Source organism: Stegostoma tigrinum, chromosome 37, assembly GCF_030684315.1.
Source record: "Stegostoma tigrinum isolate sSteTig4 chromosome 37, sSteTig4.hap1, whole genome shotgun sequence".
In the NCBI taxonomy this organism is placed as follows: Eukaryota; Metazoa; Chordata; class Chondrichthyes; order Orectolobiformes; family Stegostomatidae; genus Stegostoma; species Stegostoma tigrinum.
The window spans coordinates 16,329,515-16,351,171 of record NC_081390.1 but is presented as its reverse complement, the minus strand read 5'-3'; the positions used below and the strand labels follow the sequence as shown (position 1 = coordinate 16,351,171).

Sequence of the window (21,657 nt, the reverse complement as noted above, 5' to 3'; positions counted from 1 at the left end):
GAGTGAGGTCCCAGTACAGAAAGTAGTGCAGTATTGGTCTGTGGCAATGGAAGGGTTTCTATGGGACTGCTTAGAGTTGGTGGGCTGGTCCATATTCAAGACCGTAGCAGCCAACCTAAATGAGTATGCCACTACCATTATAGATTTCATTTGTAAGTGTGTGGAAGACTGCATGCCGAAAAAGTTGTTCCAAATGTTCCACAACCAGAACCCATGAACGAGCCAGGAGATCCACTCCCTACTGATGTCTAGGTTTGAGGGTTACAAGTTGGGCAACCTTGACTTATACAGGAAATTCAGATACAACCTTCATAAAGCCATCAGAGATGCCAAGAGAACAAATCAAACAAAGCTAGAGACCCAGACCACCACTTGGACACTTGTTGTTTGTGGCAAGGCTTATGTAGCATAATGGGCTACAAAGCAAAGTCGAACAGAATCATGAACAACAATACATCCTTACATGACAAGCTCAATGTATTCTACATTCAGCGTGAACAGAAGTTCAGAAAAACCATGTCACCTATCCCAACAACCTCAAATGCACATGTACCCACTTTCATCATCGCAGATCTTATAGTGGCCATCTTGAGAGTAAGACCCCAGAAAGTGACTGACCTAGATTGAATCCCTGGCCGTGCACTCAGTTCCTGTGCAAACCAGCTGGTGGGACTATTCGCAGACATATTTCAGCTCTCCTTACTATGATCTGACATCCCCATCTGGTTCAAGAAACTCATCATAATTCCAGTGCCAAAGAAAAACCATGCAATGTGCCTCAATGACTACCGCCCGGTGGCTCTGATATCCATAACAATGAAATACTTTGAGAGGTTAGTCATGGCTCACATTAGCTCCAGCCTACCAAATTGCCTTCATCCTTTGCAATTCACCTACCGGCACATCAGTTCCAGGACAGGCACTATTTTCCTGGGCATACACCAATCCTTGGAACACCTGGATAACAAGGATACCTATCTCAGGATCTTACTTATTGACCACTGTTCTGACTTCAAAACCATCATTCCAAACAAACTCATCTCTAACTTCCAAGACCTAGGTTGGCTCCCCACTCTGAAACTGGATGCTTGATTTCCTGGCTCACAGACCACAATCATGTAAGAATATGCAACAACACCTCCTCCACCATAATCCTCAACGGTGGTGTCCCACAAGGCTGGGTACTCAACCACCTATGATATACTTTATACACTGACAACTGTGTGGTCAAATTCCACCCCAAATCCATTTACAAGTTTGCTGGCGACACCACCATTGTAATCAGATCTCAAACAAATGATGAGGCAAGATATGTTCTATGTTCTATATAGGAAAGAGACTGAGTGCTTAGCACCATGATGTTAAAAACAACAACCTCTCTGTGAATGTCAGCAAAACAAAGTAGTTGGTCATTGACTTCAGGAAGCGGAGTGGAGGGCATGCCTCTGACTGCATGAGTGGTGCTGAGGTAGAGATGGTCAAGACAGTGTCAAGTTCCTGAAAGTAATAATCACCAAGAATCAGTCCTGGTCAATGTGACAATCAAGAAAGCACGACAACATCTCTACTTCCTAAGGAAATTGGCAGGTCCACAAGGAGTCTTATTAATTTTTATAGATTCACCCAGAAAGCATATATATGGATGCCTCACAGCGTGGTATGGCAACTGCTCTTCCCAAGACCACAAGAAACTACACAGAGTCGTGAACACAGCCCAGTCCATCATGCAAACCAGCCTTCCTTCCACTAACCATCTATACTTTCACTCGGGAAAGCAACCAACGTAATCAAAGACCCCTCTCACCCTGGTTATACTATCTTCCATCCTCTTCCATCAGGCAGAAGATACAGAAGTTTCATTATCTGTATGAACAGATTCAACTGCAGCTTCTTTCCCACTGTTATCAGACTTCTGAATGGACCGCTTAAATGTTAATTCTGAAGTCTCTCTCTGAACCTTCTCTGCAGCTGAAACACTGTATTCTGCAAAACATGTTCTGGAACTTCACCATCCCAACCGAAATCCCAGCTACAATGTCTTTCTCCTTTGTGAATACAGATAAGAACTATTAATTGAAGATCTCATCCATGTCCAATGGCTCCATGCACATATTGCCCCATTGATCTCTAATAAGTCCCACTCTTTCCGTGTTAATCCTCTTATTCTTAATATAATTTTAAAAAGCCTCAGTGCTTTTCTTAATCCCATCTGCTGAAGAAGTTTTGTGGCCCCACAGTGCCCTCCTAATTTCACAGAATCATAGAATCCCTACAGTGTGGAAACAGACCATTCAACCCAACAAGTCCACACTGCCGTTCCGAAGAGCAATTCCGCTACCCTTGCATTTTCCCACATCTAATCCACCTAACCTAAACATCCCTGGACAGTATGGGTAATTTAGCATAGCCAATCCACCTAATCTGCACATTTTTGGATTGCAGGAGGAAACCGGAGCACTTAGAGGAAACCCACACAGACACAGGGAGAATGTGCAAACTCCAGACAGTCATCCAACAGCGGAATTGAAACCAGGTCCATGGTGCTATGAGACAGCCGTGCTAACCACTGAGCCATTACCTTTTTAAACAATTCCTATGCTCTCTATTCTTTTGAAGGGGCTCCCTGTTTTCATGTACTGTACCTGATGTATGCATCCTTCGTTTTCTTTACCAAATTCTTGATATCTCTTGACATCCAGGGTTCTCTGGACCTACAGCCCTTGCTCTTCACTCTTACAGGAACATGCCAGCCCTGAATTCTCACTATACCACTTCCAAAACTGTACCTGTAATCTAACTACAAATCCTTCCTTTTCTCCAATAACAATCAAGTGATCAGTTTTTTAAAAAATGAGCAGAACCAAGAAATATTTTTCACATTGATTAAAAACAATACTGTGAAAAGACACCTGATGTTAACAGAAGCTACCTATAATGGAACAAGCACTCCTTTGGCTACAGAGAACATGTGCTGAGAAATCACCGAATGGGTACTTTAAACATTAAGAAAAAATTAGTAAATTAATGATATACCAACTCTTTCACAGTGGTATCCATCTTAAATGGTAAACAATGTCACCCAAGTGCAAACAATCACATGAATCGATGTAGATAGGGTCAGATGATTGCCAGTATGAATTGAGGTGGCACAGGATATATGTAAGCAAGGGGTGGATGGGAAGAATGTCAGTGTGACCTCAATGGTGCGGGCAAAGAGGGGAGAAATGACAGTGTGGAATGAGGAGAAAGCGGTAGAGGAATGCCTAAGTGTCTTTATGACAACTATTTTAAATCAATTCACCAGATCTGGCAAGCTAGAACATAAACAAGTTTTAGATTAGATTCCCTACAGTATGGAAACAGGCCCTTCGGCCCAACAAGTCCACACCAAACCTCATAGCATCCCACCCAGACCCATTCCCCTATAACCCACACACCCCTGAACACTACAGGCAATTTAGCATGGCTGATCCACCTAGCCTGCACATCTTTGGACTGTGGGAGGTAACCAGAGCACCTGGAGGAAACCCACGCAGACATGGGGAGAATGTGCAAACTCCACACAAACAGTTGCCCAAGGCTGGAATTGAACCCAGGTCCCTGGAGCTGTGAGGCTGCAGTGCTAACCACTGAGCCACCGTGCCACCCACGAAAAAATCCAGAATTGCATTTGTCTTTTACAGTCATTCCTATCTGCATGTGCAACTTTTAAAAATCTATTTTCTGTGCTGTTGGCACTTTTACCTTGGTCTCCTTTGTTTCTCTTTAAATTCGCACTGGAAATAATTAATAAGACTATATGGCTATTTCCCAGATGTACTCCCCTGTTCAATTCACTCATTAGTCCTGGATTGTTACTCTATTGATTAATCAGTCTTGATACATGTTATTTGTATGAAAGAATGGAAGGTTGAATTCCCACAGCTTAATAACAACAATCATCAGAAAAGAAAATGTTGCACTGAAATTTAGGAATTAAGGCACAACAGTCGGGTTTAAATTCTTTTCCTTCTTTCATTTAAACATTTCTACACTGTAGAAAATTATTTTGAAGCAGGCATTTAACCAGAAATACATTAATATCATAATGGAAACTGACTCCAATCATATGTGTTCCAAAAAAACAAAAGTTGAACTTCTTAAGAAATCTTTTCAAAGCTTCTACCTAACCCAGGTTACAACGAGCAACAGCATAGTTTTTAAATTTTTAAACAGCATAATTTTAAATTTTTTAAATTATGCAGAGTTCAAACAATATTGCATTCTCCCAATGATTCACCATTGATAGCAACTAAATACAAACTGGAAAATCATTCTGAGAAGTGTCTAAAACCATTAAAGTTTTCATGCATGATATGTTTAAAGTAATTGTTTGACTTGCTGTTAAAAGGAACAATTCCCAGAGTATGATTCGTCCAGTTGGCCAAGAAAACGCAAGTCGAAGAAAAAGAATGTCAAACAAAAGCTGCAACAATATAGACACAGCAGGGCAGGTTCAGAAGTCAGAAACAAAATGAAAGAGCTGCGGATGTTATAAATGAGGAATAAAAGCAGAAGTTGCTGGAAAACCTCAGCAGGTCTGGCAGCATTTGTTAAAATAAAATCAGAGTTAACATTTCAGGTCTGGTGGTCCTTCCTCAAACATCAGTTCTGAGGAAGGGTCACTGGGCCCAAAGCGTTAACTCTGATCTTTTCTTCACAGATGCTGCCAGGTCTGCTGAGCTTTTCCAGCAACTTTTAAGATGTCAGAAATCTCAGTTCAGAGAGAGATAACATAATTGTAGTTCAAAAGAAAATGTGAAAAACATTCATGATAAACTTGGAATGTCAAAAGATACCAGATAACTCAAAAATATTAAATAAAAACAAAGTACTAGGAGAATACAGCAAGTTCAGCACTGAGAACAGAGAAAGAGTTAACATTTTGAGTCAAATAAACATCTTCTTTAGACTGTAATAGATCTTGTGATTTGTTTTTGAAAAGCAGCAGTGTTGTCCTTGTCGGTGTTGGAAGTGCAAGTCCCTTTAACAGTAAACCAGAACAGCACCACAGTTGATGGAGAGGAGGTGATGCTTCAACTGCTGAGTTCCTCACCAGTGAGGGATTGGCTTCTGGATCTGGAAAGTGTCCAGAAGGGAAAAGATGGAAACTGGTGTACTAAACAAGAGATTATAGTAAAATCCTTGTAAATCTCTGAAAGTTTTTTTGCTGGTCATCTCAACTATGGATACTGAGGTGTTAAACAGTTAAACATTTAATCCTCAACACGCACTATTGTAATAGAATAACTGGTCTTTCATCCCATTCCTGTTTGTGGAAATTTGCTGTGTGCAAATTAGCTGAAGCTTATACCTTAAACTTAGAGAACTACTGCGTAAACTTGTTCTTTTGTTCTCATCTCATAAACTTAACAGAAAGTATTTGATGGCTATTGATTATGCTGCCATAAAACTAGGACAGATCATGTGTAGTACAGTCCTCAAGGCTAGAATTCTTAAACTGATTTAAGCTGGGAATCCATTATGCTGACCGAATTACAAGATGCTCATTCAGGACTTCATAATTCTGAGACTGTTATGATCATATTTCAGAAGATTACATTTATATTTATACATTTCATATATAAACTTGAGAAAATAAAATTCTACTCTTTATTCTTTCAAGGGATGTGGGCATCATTGGTGACGCCAGCATTTGTTGCCTTTGAACTGAGTTACTTGCTAGGCTATTTCAGACAGCTGTCAAGAGTCAGTCGCATTACTGCGGATCTGAAGTCGGATGCAGGCCAGATCAGGTAAGGATCTTTCCCTAAAAAACGTTAGCAAACCAGATACTTTTTCAACAACAACTGATGTCATTTGTTATGGTCATCACTGATGGCAAGTTTATAAATACCAGATCCAATTAATTAAATTTAAATTTAACCAGCTGCCTAGAGAATCAGCCTGAACTTGTGGATTACAAATCCAGTGACATTACCATATCGCCTCCTCCTCATGCAATGTCAGTCATAAAATTCTGAGTCACATTTCTTTTCATCATCTATGGTAAGCTGTGAGTTAAGTAATTTTAACCAGTGGTGCACTGTGCAGAAGCAGTTTCCATTTCTTTTTAAAAAGGTATATATTTAAATTTCCAATCTTCATGAAAAGCTTGTGTTCTTTTTTAGGCCTTCACAAAGACACATCAATTAAAGAGGTTTAATAGCTGAAAAAACTGCTTGCATATAATACAGTCAGAGATTCAGTATTATCCAAGCAGATTCACATGCTGAAGTACAAAGAAAAACTTATTTCAATGTGTTAAATAAAAATACAGAAGTTCTTCTTAAAAGTTGTGGTTGTATCCCTGAAAATCACAACTTTAATTGAAATAACATTAAGTGAAACATTGATTCTCACAGAAGTCAATACTAAAAGGGCCTCCCTCATTATGAAAAACATCAAAATATTTTCTCTGTACCATATGCTACTTTAAATGGCTACATTCTTATGTTGCTAAACTGAATACTTCTTTTTACTTTATTAGTTAATAATGCAAAAGAAAAATCTAACATTCTACTTATGGAACCTCCTGAAGCAAACTCTCGGAGAGATTAGCCCAGGATGCCACTGGCCCAAGTCTGCTCCTTGGGCCGTCACCCACCACCTTCTTGGCGTGTCATAGTCATTGTTTGGTAGCATCTATTTCTGGAGGTTCAAGGCACCCCTTTTGGCTGGCCGCCAATGCCTCTGAAGTCAATTTGGGCTGTCACTTAGTGGGATTGCTCCTTTTGGTTCGCTATTTGGCCTTGGTCTTCCTCCTCCTTCTCCTAGCCAGCAGCGTGCCAGGCTGGGCTTCATGACTCGTCATCCCACCACCCCCCACTTCTGGGATGGTGGAGAAAGTTATGGTCAACAGCGCAAGACTCCAGCGGCAGATCATGATTTGCAGCTGGGAACAACCTGGAAGAACTGTTGGATTTTATCTGTAACGAGGGTCAAAGGGTAGTCTGGGACCTGGTGACTGGAGGCTGCCTGGTGCAGACATGAGGTAGTAGGACAGTGTGGAAGAGGCTATATGTCAGAAGGCTTGGCACTAGGAGTGGTTTCTGAGAGAGGCTGACTAATTGGGTCAGCTAATACAATATACAATTCTAAAACAAACCATATGACATTGTTGAGATTCAAACCACAAAATAAACTAAATGGAGCAATGTTAAATGCAGACCCCTGTGCTGTGCTTTTCTGAGGAGATTGCTTATAAAATTACTTTTACGTTATATCATTTCCCACTCTGAAGCCAGAACCCTGCAACAAACTACAGCTAAATTATAATCACTCAGGAGGCAAATAGGAGCTGGATCTAACAGTAAGTCAGAAACCCAATTCCAGTCAAAATCAGACTAAAGTTCAGATTTTACTGTGAAAGAGTTTAATTGACATGGAGCTGAATTTCCTATCTATCCACTGAACCAGTGTGGGCAGGAACAGAGGTAGCTCAGATGAAATGTGGGACTCTTTTAGGCATTCTACAGAGGTCATCACTGAGGTTGCTGGATGTCACAGTTCATGCCAAAACTTGCTAGTACACCAAAGGGAATCAACAAGTTACTACAAAGCCAGAAGCAATGGGGATGCTGGAGAATCCGATATAACAAAGTGTGAAGCTAGATGAACACAGCAGGCCAAGCAGCAGATGCTGCTTGGACTTACAAAGCCAGAAGCCTGGGACCTTCACCGATGTCAAGCTGGATCTAAGACTAGAGGACATGAGAAGGGCAGAGAGAACATCTTATAAGAGGAAGAGGGTGGTTTAGACAGGGTCAACAGTTCAGTCCCACTGACTCACTCATAACCCCTTTCCATCACTCTTCTGTTCACTCATTTCCCACCTACCAATTGTCAAACCCTGCCTGTTGCTTACTCACCCACTCACTTGTTCAGCCAACCCATCAGCCATTTGCTAACTCCATCCATCACTTACTCACTCCTTTATACCAACAGCCTGCCTGATATTCATCATCTACCAACAGGCCATCTCAATGGTCTTCCTGCAAACCTTCAAAAAAGCGAGCTTGTTTCCAGTTAAACTTTCTGTTTAAAACTAATGAATGAGTAAGTAAGGTTTGAAAAATTAAAAACGTATGTAGGCACAGCCTCAATTCCATCCTCTCCTGTGGAAGCTTAAAAACATCACTTTTTTAAAGTTACAAATACCGCTGATGTAGTCATCATCACATCAAAGTGATTTGTAAGATACAAAAGCCTCTGCTTGAACTAATCTCAAGTTCTATCAACAGATAATCACTGAACATAATGACTACATCAGATGGGTACAGGGGTCATTTAGAACTCTGATCATTATCTGAATTTAGATTTTGAACATTGCACATCTCCACGTATAGATAGTCTTTTATGCAGGCATTCTTCGAAAAATAATTTACGATCACAATTCATTGCTAATAATTTAACCCAATAGGATTTATGTTTGTATGAATGAAAACCAGTTGATGTTTTGAAATCTATTTTGGCATCAGTTCTTTTAATTGAACCATAAATAAAGACTCTGTTTACTGTCCCTCTAATGATGATGAATGGTTGACTGCGAGATTTCACCTACAATGCTGTCTTTCAAAAGAATTTCTACACATTTTAGGTGTTTGGAGTCATGGGAATTAACATCCTGAACAACTGCAGAGACCAAATTTAGTATGCGAAATTTTACCACATCACAGACAAAATATAGTCCAATGCATTCTCGCATCAAACAACATGTGACCTGAGAAGAAATATATGGGAAATCGATACAGAGGCAAAAGGATATATTTTGAAGGGTTAAAATCCAGTCTGTCAAATAGCATGCTAGCTGAACTGGATTTCCCCTTTGAAGTCAGGGCATCTTTTGAATCTCAAATTCTGAAGTTCACATACAATTTTGGTTTCTGAGAGTTGGGGGTGGGAAAACAGCCTGGAGGCAAGACTGCATATTCAGAGTGAGTGCAGATGCAAGTGTGGCCAAAAGGCCGAAAGCAGACAGGCAGTGCTTTCTTTACCAGGCCTAATGACAGACCGAATAACAACTGCACAAAATGCTTCTCCTGCCTGGAAACAGCCCTGAAACATGGAGCACTTGGACAATAGAAAGCTAAGCTTTCGGTGTTAAGAAGTCAGTGCTCATATTATTGATGGCCAAAATAATGTGCCCTCGGAAACGCAGCATCCAAATCCTACAGTTGTAACTCTGAGTACTCTGTAGCAGATTTTGGCTGCCCTTTCTAGCAAGTCCCTGAACTGTAACAAAAGAAAACAAACAGTAACTTACACAATGGATGTACATGTAGCCACAACAGTCCAAATCTGCCATTATATCCCACCTTCAGACATCAAAACCTCTGCCCCTTCACAACTCCACTCTGATTACAATGTCAGCACAGAACACAAAAGAACGTTCATTCCTATGCTTAAACTCAACATTACCTCAAACCAAGGCACGTGTTCCTCCAAAGACTTCAAGTCCCTTACAATATGGCTACTTTGCTGTCAGTACATGTCAGCCTGTCACATGTTCAGCAATGCTGAAATCGTCAAGCTATTTATGGGAGAATCCATCACCTAATATCACATACTGCAACACCATCCCCTCACTGACATACCATACAGCAAAGCTATCGATAAACCACACAACATACATCACTGAATGACTCTTAGATCTTTTCACCTTTTACATCAGAATGGCCAAAACTGCAAACATCAGGAGTCCCAGCCAGCAAATACCATGCCTTGGAAATCAGTCTGAATGAAGTGAACACAGGCAGAGAGGTTCTGTTCTCACATGGACCAAACTTTCCTCGCCACCATAAAGACTACCTGGGTGCAGATCATAGAAGTGGAGAGCATCAAGAATGACCATTATAGAAGCTAGGTGCACAGCCACAAACACTGCAGTGATCTGCTGTCCTCCGGCAATGTAAGCAAGATCTTTCTACTCCATGTCCACACTTTGATCACTGAATACTACATGTGAGGCATCTGGAGCACACAGGATATATTCCTCTTCAAGATTTGAGGAACATGGCCCAAAGTCATTTAAGTCATAATCACTGGTAACATTCAAGGTTGCAACTGTGCTGATGTTGTTACAGACCTGCCAAAACGTGCTTGCATTTCTATGGAACATTAAAGCTACAAATCATGCTTGTTCCCATCCCCTCAGCAGAAGTGATCACACAACATCCACAAAATTGATAAAGTTGAAGGTGGTACCCTGAATTTACAAGTCATTCCACCTCTAGATTAAGGGCCAAGCTGACTGTCCTCAAGTAAATATGTGCACTCAGGTGCACAGGTGATGAAAGTGCTATTTTCAGAAATACTGTGGGGCTGTCTATCCTGGTGGAGAAGTCTGGGAGGGAGCAGGGTTAGAGAACAACCAGAAAATGGAAGTATTTGCCACTCTATGATGTCAATGAAATGTTGAGCACTAGGCTTAGTATAGGAAGCAGTCACTGAGGATGAAAGAGGCTCTCCACTAATTAATCTTAAGTCCTCTGTGTTCCCTTATAGATTTCCATGTCGCGGTTTCATACCCAAAGAAGAACAGCACTGCTTCAGACATGATGAGGAAAAAGCCATGTGTGAGAAAGTATCATCAAACCAAGATCACCCAGTTCTGTGAAAGAATCACCGGACCCGAAACATTTACTCTGTTTTTCCCTTCACAGATGCTGTCAGACTTGCTGAGCTTTTCCAGCAATTTCGTTTTTGTTCACACAGCACAAGCCTTATATATCAGTAATTGCACAGCATTACATTCAGCGGCACTGGGCTGAGTCTTGCTGTAGTATCAAGGGTCTTGCTTGTTGGTTGTGGAGAGCCAGCAGCTGATCCATGCTGTCTTCTTTCCAGAAAGTGTAGGTGCACCACAGGCTAAGGCCACTCAGTCCTTCAGGAGCATCTTCTCTGAGCCAGGATTAATTGAGAATAGCTGCCTCTGCAGAGATGCAGGTAATGTAGTCCCAGGAAAAGTCCCAACCATGCCTGCATATCAAGACTATGTCATCAAAGAGATGAGTGAGCTTCTTCCAGCTCCTCTGAGGAAACAAATGAAGCATTGCATAGGAGCATGCAGAGTTGGACAGGTAAGTTAGATTCTTAAATAGGTCTTTTTATTGGTCAGAACAGTAAATGTCATTAAGAAACAATTCTGTAACTGCATGCAAACTTAAGAAATAAAAAGCAATATTTGGAGAGATGTCACCATAACCTCACTAAGGCCTCTGGGGGCTACTGGCAGACAACTTCTTCTACTTGTCAGCTGTGTTAAGAGTAAAGTTAGGTCATTGTCATCCCAACAAAAGGATGCATCCATTCTTCATCTTCTGGCATTATCTGAAACTTTGCTGAATACAAACATTCCTAATCATAATGACCCCTCAGCTCATCTGCAGCTCAATTCTTTGGGATCCTGGGGCACCTCTCTGAAATTAGGCAGTTTGATCCCAACAAGAGCCCCAATTTGTTACGGACCAGACCAAACCCCCTCAAAAAATATTAAGACGATAGTCTAGACCCTAACTTTTTTTTATTTTAAAGGTAAGTGTTGTGTTTCTGGTGTAATTCAATTGGTCAACAACTTGGCTTGAAACAAAATGTGCTTTATTCATACATTATAATTAAAATACAGACAAAATAAATAACTGAATTAACTGTAACTCTATTGAAATACTTAACAAAATGATATATACATTTTAACTACTACTAATTAACTGTTCCAACAAACTAACATCCCATAAACACACACTTAGCAAAGGCAAATTCAGTAAAATATATTATCTCGATTGCAATTCTAGCAGCAGAACGAGAAGCCCAACTTTTAGTTGTAATGGAGAGGGGAATAAAGGCTTCCCCAATCAGCTTCAAGATCCCGTACTGCAATTGAACGTTAAAATAAAAAGATAATCCTGTTTCTATGAGAGCTTGACCCCACCCATTCAGGCTGCTTCAATTGTTCAAACTTTAAAATTAAAACCGAGGCCTCACAAGCTGTTCACTGGTTTGGAACAGACTGCTCAGTACCTCGTCTCAACTTTTCTTCAATAAAAAAAGTGCAAAATACACCTCTTAAAGCTATAGTATGATCACACAGCGCTCAACGGGTTATGAAATAATTGTGGAGAGAAAACAGTTAGCTTTTAATAACAATAATATTTGGTCAGAACTGGAAAAAGTTGAGATGGAATAGATTTTAAGCAAGTATGGCAACAGAGATAGGGAGTGGTGGAGGTACAGGATGAATAATGAAAGAGAAGATCTTTCTTGGGTTGAAGGATAAATGGATTAAATGATGAAGAAGCCAATGGTGTAAGACAAAAGGAGATGTGTACAGAACAATTAATGGAACAAGATGTGTTAAGGAGATTTAAACAGGAATAGCAAAAACATTACCAGCAGTTGATATCTGAAACAAAAAAGTAACAAATGTTACAATATGAAATTGTTGAACTCTGTATTCAGACTAGAAGCTTGTCAAGTGCCCAGTCAGAAAGTGAGTTACTGTTCCTCAAGCTTGGTGAGATCTGGTGAACTTCATGGAATAGTTTAGAAAATTACGGACTCAGACTTCAGAACAGGAGTATGCAAAAGAATTAAAATAACCGGTGACTAGAAGTGCTGAGTGACTTACAGGGTGAATACAGGCATTTTTTGAAGTGGTGACTCAATTCGGATTTGATCTCTCCACTGTACAAGATAATACACTGTAAGAATGGAATACAGAGGTCTAAATTTATAATATAAATCACTTTTCTCAGGAAGGAGTGTTTGGGGTACTGGATAGTGGGAAGTGTGGAGGCATAAGGTCAGATGTCATGGAAAGGAGGAGTGACATGAACGTGATATGAACCAAGCATCATAACAGTGAAATGTCCCTTCAGCATACTGAGAAATTTTTCTCATCAATCTCAGGATTTAAAAAATAAAAGGCCTAACACCTCTTAATTATGCAAACATACCGGACAGATGCTCTAATCTGAGCAGCAACCAGCACTAAGAAAATGTTTAAACAATCTCCTGCTTCCCCAGGACAGATGCCACACAAACTTCTGTGTACAATAGATAGAACTGTGTAACATCGTAGTGGAAGTTCTTACATATATTAAAATTCTATATATAAAGAGGCCACTGTAAGAATTGTACTTCGGGGTTCCATTGCTGCATTGAACTGCGCTACTGCAGATACTCAGCAACAAGGCTATTTTCGCCGTTCACCGATTTCAGTCATTATTTGAAACACAATCCACGCAGCAATACCTCAACATTTACGACTGCTCGAAATGCCATTGGAATAATTGGAAATGGATAAAATTCGATTGCAAATGAAGCAGCTTGAATATGAAAAGGAACACAAACAGTTTGAATTACGATTAATAGCGGAAAAAGAAAAGAAAGTCCCAAGCAGACGAAAGGGAGAAAGAGAGTTTTTCAGCTTCCGAGATTGGAACTGAAAACTCAAAGTTGACTTAAAAAGGCACAGGTAGAGGTAAAAGTTAGGTGCAATGATGAGGACAGTGATGGAGAGTAACCCCATCACAGCGAAAGGCCTAGTGGGGATCTGTTTAAATATGTCCAAGCACTACCAAAATTGATGAGAAGGATATAGAAGCTTTTTTTATTTCATCTGAGAAAGTAGCTAAACAAATGAAATGGACAGTGGCCACGTGGGTATTGTTGATCCAAACAAAGTTGGTAAGTACAGTCAGCGAGGCATTGCATCACTAACAGAAGCAGTATCTGGGAAGTACGATGAGGTGAAGGAAGCCTACAGACAATGATTTAGGAATCTAAAGAGGGAACCTGGTCAAACATGCATAGAGTTTGAAAGGATCAAAGCAATTTTGTTGGGTGGATAAGGACACTGAAAACAGATCAAACATATGATATGCTTAGAGAGACAATTATTTTGAAGGAGTTCAAAAATTCACATCTTGAAGTGAAGACAACTCAAACAGAGGAACAGAGAGTTAACACTGCAAAAGCGGCTGATGATTATGAGTTGGTTCATATATCAAAATTTGGTTCTCACACCAATTTCAATCTGTTAGGAACAGAAAATGGGGAAAAGAGAAATTCTCAGCTGGTAAGGGATAAGAAGATCTTCACCAGCAACTTTTTTTTGTTCTTGATTTACAGCAACTGCAGTTCTTATATAAAAAAATCTCAGGTGTTTTCACTGTAATAAAGTAGGCCACATGAAGTCACAGTGTTGTTGGTTTAGAAAAAACACTAGGTAAACAGACATGGAAAAATGGGATAAGCCAATGAGCATTGCTAAAAAAGATAAAAAATAAAAAAGCACAGCGGAAGCTAAAAAGCTGCAAAAGAATAATCAGATAATCAGAAAATCTCAGGTAGTGATAAAACCAGCACCTTTAATGTCTATTCTCGCTTGTGAGGAATCTTTTTAAGAGACTTATTTGATTGCGCAGGACCCCTATTTAAAACAAAAAGTGGGAATCAGTATTTGCTGGCCATGATGGATGTGTCCACTAGATTGCCAGAGGCCATTCCATTACACAGCATTGCGGCTCAAAGCTTTGTCGAACAGTTACTCAATTTTTTTTTGCTAGATACAGACTACCAAAGAGATGCAACTGGATCAGGGGTCAAATTTTACATCAAAATTATTCAAGGAAGTTATGAACAGCTTAGGGATAAAACAATTCAAATCCACTGCATATCATCCAGAATTGCAGGGAGCATTAGAATGGTAGCATCAAACTTTGAAGGGCTTATAGTCAAGATTTTCAAGACATACTGGGATAAAGGAATTCCACTCATACTTATTACAATTAGGGATGCACCTAATGAAATTACCAAATTCAGTCCGTCTGAATTAGGTTTTGGACACAAAGTGAGAAGACCACTGAAATTAGTTAAGGAAAAATTGGTGCATCACAGTTCAGACACTACATATTTGGAATATGTGTCAAATTTTAGGGAAAGATTAAGTGGGTGAGTTGGCTTGACAGCATGTAAAAGTAGCAGAGCAAGTGATAAATCAGGAAGCAAACAAGAAATCAACAATTCATAATTTTACTGGTGAAGATAAAGTGTTTGTGATATTTCCAGTGATAGGTGAACTTTTGAAACGCAAGGTGAAGTGGGCCTTATCAAATTGAAAGGAAATTGAGTGTGGTGAATTATTTGATAAGAACGCCAGACAGAAAGAAATCCCACAGAGTTTATCACGTGAATGTGCTCAGTAAGTATTTTGATAGGGAAGGATGGCAAAAGCAGAATGTGTTACTGGTTACAAACACAGAGTGAAGAACCAAGTTCAGATGATTCAGAGTTGGACATTCTTCAAATTAAATTGGACAATGAAGATAAAATACTGAATTACATTTCAGAGGAAAATCAAAATGACCTGAAAGAATTGTTACAATCATATGTTGGAATAAGCTGGGAAGTATTAAATTAATTATGCATAATGTAGATATAGGAAATGCTGTTCCAATTAAGCAACATCCTTATCAATGTAGCCCTCTAAAGTTGGCACATGTTCAAACAGAGATTGAACACATGCTCAAGAACAATATAATAAAAGCAAACTGCAGCGAATACAGCTCACCCAAAATGAGCTCGTACCCACCGATTATGTGTGAACTATCGTGAAGTCAATGCAGTTCCAAAATTTGATTCATATCTTTAAGTTTTTTTGGATACTGGCAGGTACCTTTATCTGAAAGAGTGACGGAAATTTCAGCTTTCATGACACCGAATGAGCTGTACCAGTTTAACGTCATACCATTTTGTATGAAAAATGCGTCAGCCACATTTCAAAGGCTAACCAATGAAGTCATTTCAGGATTAGCCAATTGTGTGGTGTACATCGACAATCTGGGGATTTTTAGTCACACATTTGCTCGACCTACTTCAGAAGGCAGGCTTGGTACTAAACCTGGTTAAGAGTAAGTTTGCAAAAACCCAAGTCACATTTCTTGGACCCATCATTGGACAAGGAAAAACGGTCCCACAGGTGTGAAAACAAAGGTTATAGCTGGGGGACGGCATTCTCATACCCTTGACAAAGGGAGAAGTACTATGATTCCTGGGACTGAGGGGTTTTAATTGGATGTATGTACCAAATTTTAGCAATGTGGATGTTGGGATATTACTATATTAGATTTATAGTAGATATATTAGATTACTGTTAGTTAATTAGTAGTAGTTAATATATATATATATATTATTTTGTTAAGCATTTTGATAGTTAAAGTTAAGCTAATTCTTTTCTTTTCATTTTGTCTGTATTTTAACTATAGCGAATGAAGAAAATGTGTTTGTTTCAAGCCTGACAGTTGGACCAATCAAACTGCATTCAGGACACAATGCCTTACACTCACCTTTAAAATAAGAAAATGTTAATGTCTGGACTTCTTAATATATTTTGAGGGGGTTTGGTCTGGTCCATAACAACTGCCACCACTTCCCATTGGTAGACGAATCACTGTGGTGTTTCATAGGCTGGAATATGAAACCCTGCTTACCGGGTGACGGCTAAAATGCCTATTCAACTTTATTAACATAAATAATTTATTCAAACAAGAGTTTTGTTTACAAGCCTCATTTGCAGGAATATACCTTTTGATGAAAACATGGTTCTGAAAGGCTCTTACTTTCTAATGAGTGCATTTTGATAATGGCACACTGCCATATACATAAAGAAAGTTTCACTTCCTACTTTTTCTCTGCATTATCACAAAAAGTATTTTTATCATTTGATATTCCAGTTAAATAGAATCAAATTAGAAAATGCCTTGTAATACTCATTACTGTGAAATCATATTGAACATTACAAAAATAAATGCACATTAATGTTGATAAACCCTTCTCCCATTACTATTCCATGTATTTGATACATGGGATGTAGCATTTTTGTAATGCAACAGGCTATTGCGCATTGATTATTTATCTCCACATTTAATTCAGGACAGATGACAGAATAGAAGGCTGATCAGCTAAATAACAATGTAACTCATAAAAAATTGATCATTTTTCCATTCAAATTCATTGAGAACTGAAAATAAGTATTAACCTACAGTTGAAGTTATCTGGAAGCAGAAATTAGGTTACAACCTAAACTTCTATAATAATTTATTGAGAATGTCAAAATAAAATATTCTCTTTTTTAAATCACATAAAAATACATCACAGTCTGTAAAAAAAATATACATATCAATGTTGCTTGTATGTGGCAGAAAAATGCATCCACTGAACCTAACAGTATTTTCCTGGGCTGTAAATATTACTCAATATGTAAAAGTAATTGTTTCAGCTTCAAGTTCCTTATTGCAGTGTAACAATCAAAGAGTAAGGAGTAGGATAGCTACACATTGTCAATGGCAAGATCCAATTCAACTGATTACATCAGCATTCTGCTTCCACACAAAGGTGAAATAGAACACACAGTGAAATATATTAAATACTTAAATTCAAATCGGATAGAAGTGTTCTTTTTTTTAAATAAACACCTATGCAGAACTGCCTTCTGCCAGAAATCATTTTGGTTTTCATTTTGAGACAGTCCTGAAGTTCATTCTTCAGACTGAAAGCAAAAGTAATTTTATTTACAAAATCCTAATTTCTAACCTAATTCCAAAGGCTGACTGAAATTCTTCAGGGATAGATGGTCACAAATTTGATTCCAATCTATGCCAAATTTACCAGATTGCTTCTCTGGTTAGAAATTGGCAGAAGAAAGTAAAATATTGAAATATAACTCAAAAATAGTTGCACAGGTTTGAAGATACTGTGACTAAAACTGTGATAACTTTACCTCTATGGCAATACTATTGAATCAAGTTATATTGTAGGCCAGACAAAGCTGTACTTCAAGTCAGCAACAATGTTACAAATAAAGCACTTCATGCTGTTTAAACCTAATTTTATATATTTCCTTTGCAAGAGAGAATTTCACTGTGCCTAACAACAGATATAATATATTTTGCTTTCCTAATTCAAATAAGTTCTCATTCCCACTTATTTGTGCTTCCAACTATATTAATTTGACATCCAATTGGCATCACATTGGTTTTGAGTGGCAATCTATTTATTTGTTTTTTCATGTTTCTGGCAGGAAGAAAGAAAGGTTAAAAGGATTAGACGATAGGTATAATGAATAATGAAATTTGTTCTCAAGTTTGGATGTACTATAACTATAACATAAATTGGTTAAGAGAACTTGGGACAGTAAAGATTACATTGAAAACGTCTAAGACAATGGCAATCTTCAGTCATCCAAGGCATTTTTAAACCACAATGCAATCTTTTCATAATATCACAGATCAAAAATATATACTGTAAAAGAGAACTACTAATTACCATTTCTTAGAATGCTTGTTACCAGACAAATCCCTAAATCTTGAATAAATTATAGAAGGTTAGAAATTACAGTACACTAATAATTTGCAAGACTCACAGAGGTACAGGAAACCATTCATACAATCAAGAACTTGTAGGGCAATCAAATCTGTTTTGGACTTCCACTGCAGCCTGCAAATTTATTTCCCTGATTTCTAATGCTAAAACAAAACATTGTTACAATGCCCATTCTTTATAATGCAAAAAATAAATTGTATTATGTAAACAAATGGGGTTTTTTTTGCTAATCCAGTTTACCCAGCATCAGGTTCAACTTCTTAACATTCCCGCATCCAGTACTCCCTCCTTGAAAACCTGATTATCGTGTAGCTGAAAACATGAAAAAGCTAGAAACACTCAACAGTTCATTGGAACAATAAAAAACAAATAATAAATAAGGTGCTGGGAAGACTCTCAAGACCAGAAACATGATCTGACTTCTGTTTCCCCATAGATATTACTTGATCTGCACAATAATTCCAGTGTTCTTAGGCTTCATATTTCTATTTTACTTTGTGTCTTGCCTGTAATTTGTCACCTCCAGAAGCTTAGTAGCCCCAAAAGCTACAGCATTTAAAAGTGGGAAAGGAAGACGACTAATGCTCTCCATACTCTAGGGATGCTGCAAATTCCAAAATATGTCATTTGTCGCATTCATTGCAAAGTGTATATCTCCAATCCAGGGATACAGAATTGAAAGTCCAATTAAAACTTTGTCCACAGGTATTTTGTGCCAGACTGCAAAATTGATTATTCTACCCTTAATAATGTTCAAGAATGCAATTCTTCCAGTTACCAATGCTTCATTCTACAAGACACGAGTAAAAATATGCAATGACTTCTGCTTTTGAAAACAAATTTATCACTATCATCCCATAACAGATTCCATTTCTGTTACAGCATTTTTTGATACTGATGTAATATATAGTCTATTTTCTTTAATATGAGCCCACTTCCACAGTCAAACAAAACTTTGCAGAACTAGAGCTAGGGCACTTCTACTAATGTCATACTGGCATAAATGCCATAGGTTTTTGAAAGAATTAAAATCTGAAATGTTTACAAATTCATGCTGTTAAGTGTGCATGGTATAAACTGGGATCACCGTGAAATGCTTTGAAAAATTTCCAGTTGTAAATTTCCACTGCATTAACCAACTTGTGAATTCTTCACTTGTGGATTACAAATCAGAGTCACTTATGGATTATCTACATTGCACACTAACCTCAAGCTAGTCGCTTCATCATATCCAAGATATTATATTGTCCAGAAATAGACATAATGACTAGACAGAATGGCTGACAAGGTACTGAATAGCAATGTTAGTTCTCTGTAGACAGACAATATTCTCTTGCTGTTTCTGAGTTTATGAATGAGTGCTGAATGAAATATATACATTTCCAATTGCCATACTCACATGGTTTGATTTCTAAGTAAACAGAATTATTTCAATATTCACCTGTGCTGCAAAGTAGTTGATCACAGAATAAAACATCCCATTACCAAACACACCCACCTCATATCATATAATCTCCTGAAAGCAGGGAACAAGTAATGCACCATCATAAATGGTCATCACTTGTCACAAAGATGACAGCAATTATTTACTTTCTTAAAGTAACAATAATTATGCTGTGTGCAAATTATCGCAGTAAAAGTGAAATCATCTTCTGAAGTAATTATGGGGCACATGACCATACATAGCACTTTACAAAAGCAAAATACTGCAGATGTTGGGTATCTAAAATGAAAGTGCTGAAAATAATTAGGTCAGGCAGCCTCTACAGAGAGAAAGTTATTATGTTTAGGTTGATAAAGCTTCACTGACTTAAAGCATTAATTTTGTTTTTCTCTCCACAGAAGGTGTCTGACCTAAGTATTTTCAGCATTTTCTTCTTTTAAATCTGATAAATTATTTCAACCCATCTGGGCAAAATGAAAGTTTGCAACCTATTTTCTCCTGTATCACATATGTATGTCAATTTAGCTATATGGTTCCTGAAAAACACCAGTTGAGCAATTAGTATCAGCATATGGAATGCCTGTTGCTGTGATGAATGATTTTACTGTATTTAATATAGGCACAAGCTTGCATTATATTATGTACCCACCCTTTTTCAATCTCTTCACCTCAGCTCTATTACTGAGAGACCCGGTTATCACTATGCACTGTCAAATAAAATTAGGTCACAGACCTAAGCTTTGATTGCAAACGGAAGCTTTTAAGATGTAAAATAAAACACGCAAATAGCTTTCAAGGGTCTTCGATCAGATGCTTAGTCCTCAGGAGCAGATGGATCCTGTTTTTTTCTATGAATATTGATCAAACCAAAATCATTCGGGATCTCTTGTAGTATTCGCGTAAATCCTACATTCTATTTTTATTAAAAATAAAAGCGGGTGGTTTTGTACACCTGCAATCCACGGCATTCACTCACCAGTTTTCCTGCATCCATTCTATGGCTCCCCTCTCGTCGAAGTGTTTCTCAAAGTCATACTCCTGAAGAGAAATCACTGACATGTTCATCCTCCTCCTGCCCGCTCTTTGGTTTTCCTTGCCCCGGTTTCCACAGATAATGTTTGGATTTCCTTCCCCTAAAATTAATATAATTTTGTTTTCTTACAACAAAAGGTAGTGAGAGACAGGATGAAGCGGGCTGGAGGTTGAAGGCTGCGAATGTTTGTGGTGCTGAAGCGGCGGCGCGGTGACTTTGAGCGACGCCCGATGGAAGGACGAGAGGGACCGGACTGGAACTTGACCGCACTGGACCGGATCGGACTGGACCGGACTGGACTTCACTGGAGTGGACCGGACCGCGCTGCGTCGTCGCTTGGCTTTCCCCACACGCGCGCGCACAGCCCCGGGCACGCGCCTCCCGCCCACCTGCCCCGCGAGCGCCGCATGGAACCCCGCCCGGACCGCACCTACCACTCCAGCAGACAGAACTGTGGAGATGGTGGGGGGGTGTTGGTTGTCTGGGTTGATGTATAATCCTCTGAGCACCGCATCTAAAACGCTTCTCCTCCCCTCCCAGCAGTCCCTTCTTTACTTTATCGTGACCGACGATGTCGTGGACTCGATAGCTCTCTTGCTTACAGGCGCGGCGATTTTACACTATCCGTCTCTCCCTCACCTTTCGAAAGCTGGAGCGGTCTTGATCGACAGTTTCCTCACCCGTCACGCGGAACCGCACACGCGTATTTGTCCCAGTTTGTTCCCCTCTCACTGGAGAATGTTGTTGCTATTGTCGGAGG

The 21,657-nt window shown here is 39.0% G+C and overlaps 1 protein-coding gene across 2 annotated transcripts in view; it reads right to left on the bottom strand.

Annotated features, from left to right (window-relative positions):
• The window catches only part of LOC125467474 (elongation of very long chain fatty acids protein 6-like), a 66,614-nt gene extending 45,381 nt beyond the window's left edge, over positions 1-21,233 (bottom strand). For both annotated transcript variants that reach the window (XM_048563329.2, XM_048563330.2), the window contains exon 1: positions 20,841-21,233. In XM_048563329.2, the coding sequence (XP_048419286.1) occupies positions 20,841-20,929 (89 nt within the window). In that variant the 5' untranslated portion in view covers positions 20,930-21,233. The remainder of the gene's footprint in view (positions 1-20,840) is intronic.
• Between the last annotated feature and the right edge of the window lie 424 nt (positions 21,234-21,657).